The sequence below is a fragment of the Oryzias melastigma genome, linkage group LG5, assembly GCF_002922805.2.
Source record: "Oryzias melastigma strain HK-1 linkage group LG5, ASM292280v2, whole genome shotgun sequence".
NCBI lineage: Eukaryota > Metazoa > Chordata > Actinopteri > Beloniformes > Adrianichthyidae > Oryzias > Oryzias melastigma.
The window spans coordinates 28,534,632-28,540,079 of record NC_050516.1 but is presented as its reverse complement, the minus strand read 5'-3'; the positions used below and the strand labels follow the sequence as shown (position 1 = coordinate 28,540,079).

At 33.2% G+C, this 5,448-nt stretch overlaps 1 protein-coding gene across 2 annotated transcripts in view; it reads right to left on the bottom strand.

The window, feature by feature from the left end:
• The window catches only part of prdm2b (PR domain containing 2, with ZNF domain b), a 75,539-nt gene that overhangs the window by 15,155 nt on the left and 54,936 nt on the right, over positions 1–5,448 (bottom strand). Inside the window, exon 2 of one of the 2 annotated variants that reach the window (XM_024270068.2) lies at positions 2,126–2,246. In XM_024270068.2, coding sequence (XP_024125836.1) covers positions 2,126–2,240 — 115 coding nt within the window. In that variant the 5' untranslated portion in view covers positions 2,241–2,246. Of the gene's footprint in view, positions 1–2,125; positions 2,613–5,448 lie in introns of those variants that run through there. The other variant, XM_036212020.1, reaches the window with a different exon arrangement.

Here is a 5,448-nt window from a genome sequence, read left to right as displayed (position 1 = left end):
CTTCTGCGGAGAGATTTATTGATGAATCAATTAATTTAGAGATTAATTGATTTGAATTGATTTAAGCTTAATAGAACAATAATCAATTCATTAAAATATGGATCGATTTAGCACATAAAGCTAAAGTCTGCTAGCTTGATGCTAACAATTAACAAAATTTCCCATAGAACGGCTAATGCTAACGTTTGGTTGACATAAACATACATTGTTGACTAAATGAACATCTTTATATAATCAAAGGTATGAATTTTCCAAACTCCTTTAAAGAAATATTTTTAAAGTAACAATTTGTGGTCTAAAACAGTTTTTTTTCCCTCATACTTTCTTCTTCTTCTGGAATAAAGTGTAATGATATAGCGCGATCGCCACCTAGTGGCCAAACTCAAACCTCCTCCAGGAGAAGCAGAACAATGTTTACAATGTTTACAATGTTAACAATCTTAAGATTTTTGTTAGAACTTCTGCTTTAGAGAATCTATGTAACACTGTATGATATTAACAATCTCATTATTTCACTAATACATTTTACAGTATGTGAACTGTATCAGATTAATGTAAATATATTTAAAACATATAGTTGATTTTTAATGTATTTCTAAACAAATGTGTATAATTGCGTAAGCACAAACATTTACATTTTAATGTAAGTATTGACTTTTTGTTTCAGCATGACCTTTTTAAAGTTATAAAATCATTGCTGTTGTGTATTTCCGAGCGTTAGCAGCCCCATGCTAACCTAGCTGACCGGCAACTTTTGATGACATCATCAACTGGGACTGACGTCCGAATTTGAAGACACTATTTTTTCATAACTCTCCACTTGGAGGGCTAATTGTTGGAGTAGGGAGATGCCGTAGGGGAAGAATTTGCATTAGATTTTTGTGTTAAAAGAGGATAAATAGGGAAAGCTTTACACTAGGGGTGTGCACCTCTTGTGTGATCTGAAATGTATCTTGATACATGGTCCATGAATCAGTACATAAAAGATTCAACTAAAGTTGTGACAATTCAATGTCTTTTACAGATACAATCTAGATATTTATGATTCATTTGGCTTTGAAAACTATAAAGAAAATGCCTTTTTAGACAAAAACTTTATTTTTCTTTCAGGCACTTTTATTTTAAGCAACAAAAATAAATCAGCTTTAAACCCTAAAGACTGTTTTGTTCTTGGTTGATAAAAAAGTGGATCATTTTAATTTGTCGGGTATTTTCAACCAATGTTTCAGTAAGTATCTGTATCTTTAATCCCTACATTAAACCAAACCAATACATTGCATTTTTTGAGAGCTTCAGTTGATTTTTAGCTAGAACATCAAGACTTGATTCAGTTTTACTAATCATAAAAATAAGTTTTAGCACCTTAATACTTGTTGTTTCAAATATGTGACAATCCAAATTAGCTATAAAATTACCTCCATGTAGCATTTTCTTAAAATCAAAAGTGAAAATCTTTTTCCCATAGCTGGAAATAAATTCAGGTGCTAAGCAGTTAAATGGGTTAAGGGGATTTTACAGAAATAACCCAAAAAATGTTTGCAACTCAAGTCACTTAATCACTGTTCTTATTTTTTTTATTTAATTTTTTGTCATTATTAGGATGTTTTCTTATCTTTTGATGTAAAAATTTATTATTTATTATAAAAAAAATATTTATTCACCTAGTACTGTATGTATCCAAGGGATTTTAGTTGTCAAGGAGATGTTTGTAGCAGGTTTATGTTAAATTATTTTTTCACAACAGTGAAAGCCTTTACGGTTAAAAGCATTTTTTTTTTTTTTTTTGCATCAATACGTTTTCATTAACATGTGTGGCTGTGTTTCCAATGTTAAATGAGAAACTTTAACATTTTAATAATTATTTTACCCCTGTAAAATAACCTAAAAACCTTCATGCTTCTATGTATTTTCACAGGAAATTGAGTTTTTACTGCATCAGTTCATGAAATTTCAAACATTGTAATTGTGGCGTTGTATACTTAGAAGACATGTGCGTATTTAGAAGGATTTACAAGTATTCAATTATCTAATTTGTTTTTTATACTTCGATGATCAACAGTTAGTTGCTCTGGAGGAAGCGACTGTACTGGAAACCTAGAAAAGAGTATTTTGACTAAAGACTCACCGATTCGATTTTGATTTATAGCAGAAGGTCCCAGGTTCAGACAGACGGGCAAACCTTTCCAAACATGAGCTGGAATTTCCTCCAGAGACTCTACCGCCGCCCCGGACGCCGCCATGCCTCACTGTGACACACACAAACATCACACCTGTGAAGCAGCACGACAGCTGAAAATGTAACTGCAGTCAAATAGGTTTTTGATGACGACATAGAGCAGTTTCAAACTTTTGCCAAGAATAAAAAATCTGCTTTTCTTTTTTTTTTTTTTTTTGCTTAGAAAAAGGACAGAAAAGACAGACAACTTGCACCACCAAAAGACAAGCATCAATCAGAAATGTCTAAATTGATGAGATACTGAGATCATTCAATTATCAACTTTATGATCTAATTAAATAATTTAACAAAACTGGTGCAACAAAAATATTGGAGCTATCCTGCTGTACAGTTTAGAGCCAAATGCTGGTTCAGATGAGGAAAACAAAGACGTACATGGATCGATTTGTCTGCAAGTGGATACATCAGAATGAAGCGGAGGAAAAAGTTGTGGCCTGCAGTAACTTCTATCCAACTGCATTTTTTGTCTGCTCCTGATTCACAACCATTTGAATAAAGAAATACTCAGAAGCACAATTTTAACCTTAATTGTCCTTAAACATGTCCTCCAACAGGAGAAAAATCCCACAAGAACACGTTAAAAACACCAGAAACAGGATTTTCACTGGAGAGGGTGTTTAACAATAAAATATCACTTTTCTATATTAAAAATAAACATCCTTAGAAATAAATTACAGTTTTTTGATACATCATTTTTTTTTGTTTAAATTAAGATTTGTCTGAATACTCCCTTAGCAAAAATAATTTAATTTATCCATAGTTTCTAGAGTATAAGTCGCACCGGAGTATACACCAAGAGAGCAAAACATGTTAAATCAAGAAGAAAAAAAACTTATATGAGTCGCTCTGGAGTTTAAGTCACACTTTTGGGAGAAAAGTCTGAAGTTTCAGAAATCTTTTGATCTGTATGTGAAAAATATCAAAGTTTAAGAGGAAAACAATCAGATTCTCCTCCATGTTTGTTTTGGACGACACTTCTTCTGCCACTGTCAGTCACAAATACTTCAGATGCAGCGCCCTCTAGTGGTTGTTAGAGATAACAACCGGTAAAGGACGACCGGTGTTTACTTGGAAAATAACAGATACTTCCACCTATTTATGTAAAAAAAAGAAAAGAAAAAAAAAACACACACACACGAATAAGTTGCTCCTAGCTAAACTATGAAAAAAAAACGCAACTTATACTCCAGAAATTACAGTAAGTGTACTAAAAGTATACCAAAAGCGAGGTAGGTAACATACAAAAAGCTTTTTTGTATATTATCTATGTTGTAAACTTAGTCTGAAGAAATATTCAGTTAGTATACTTCTTACACAATATGTACATACTCTATGGCGGGGGTGTCAAACTCTATCGCACGAGGGGCCAAAATCCAAAACACACCTTAGGTCGCGGGCCGAACAGGATAAACATTTATTGAAAAAACTAAAATGTAAAAACTTTAAAAACTTAACTTTTAAACAGCACTATGAATAAAAAGAGACAGGAATATTATTTCAGGATATATCAACTAAGTTTCAATATTTTACTCTCCATAAAAATATATTTTGTCAAAATTATAGAAGATAGAAATAAGTTCTAGATAACATCAGGCCATTAATAAGAATAAAATGATCTGGAGGGCCAGATCTGGCCCCCGGGCCTTGACTTTGACACATGTGCTCTATGGTGTGATACACCTATACTCAAGTATACTTATAGTGTTTTCAGACTGGAAACGCCTGTTAGCCCGGATGGAGTCCACTTTATTTAGTCCGGATTGTGTCCTAAACCTTGCGTTTGGTCTATATTTAGACTGTCATCGAGACTGTCATCAACCGGACATTTACGTTTTGAGTCAAAGCTGGTAAACAAAACCACATAACTACAGATCTCTTCAGTCATTGGCCAGGAATTACGAGGGCGGGGCAAAGTGGAGAGAGAAAGAATAATGGAATTAAAAACGAATATTTCACTTATTCAGACTTTACATTTTGCTAAAAACAATTCTGAACATCTGTATCAACTTCAGGTACAACACCTTTTACTGCTTCTTTGGTACAGCGAAGGCGGTTACTGAGCAGACGACAGCTATGAAGGGACGCTGATACCTCAAGTGTTTATGGATAGTCTGGAAAACACTGGGATAAGGAGCACGTTAACCCTTGTGTTATCCTACTGATGTTGGGAATGGGGACATTTGAACCCCTCAAGACATGTGCTGAGCTTTATTTTTTTACAATGATTTTTAATTTTCACTGGTGCCTATGATAGATTTTCTATTTCTGAACAAATCTGAGGGTTTAACTGCACCCTACAGTATGGTTTAAAAAACACAGTAAGCGTCACTTCAGTTAGTTTAATTTTAGTATGTTAGATTTCCAAATTTTTGGCTGAGAAGCACCACAAAATGTAAAAAGAAAACTTTTTTTAAACTTCTGCTAACATTACACTAGTGCTGCAACAAATGATTATTTAAATAGTCGACTAATCACCGATTATTTATTCAGATTATTCGACTGTGCAAACTGGATGTAAAGCACACAACATAACCATCATTAGCTTGAAGCTAACGAAAAACAAGATATATAGCATTACCTGCAATAATGCTAGTGTGAATACTGTAGGCTGAATTTGGCCGCTGAAGATGCTAGTGCTGAAAGCTAAAAATGCTTAAGATGATAGCAGAAAACCCTAAAGCTAATAGACAGCTAAAATATTAGTTAAATGCCAAATTAGCCTAAAAAACTGGGGGGAAAAAATCCTAAATTAGCCAAAACAGCAACTGAAATATTAGCTAAATTCCAAAATAGCCTAAAAAAAACCTGAAAAAAATCTGAAATTAGGCAAGATAGCTAGCATGCAGCTCAAATATTAGCTAAACTCCAATTAGCCTAAAAAAAAAAGCTAAATTAGCCAAAATAGCTAGCTTGTAGCTGAAATATTAGCTAAACTCCAAAATAGCCTAAAAATCCGTAATAAATGCCAAAATACCCCAAAAAGCTAGCTTAATGCCATTATAGCGTTCAAATTTACTACACTCTGAGTCCATATAATATAAACTAACGACTAATCAGCTATTAAATTAGTCGTCGACTATTTTAATAGTTGATTAGTCATCGATTAGTGATGATTACCAATTGTGGCAGCCCTACATCATTATACCAACTACACTGAAAAAAAAATAATAAGATTTACTTAAGAAAATCCTCATAACAGGTTGCACTAACAA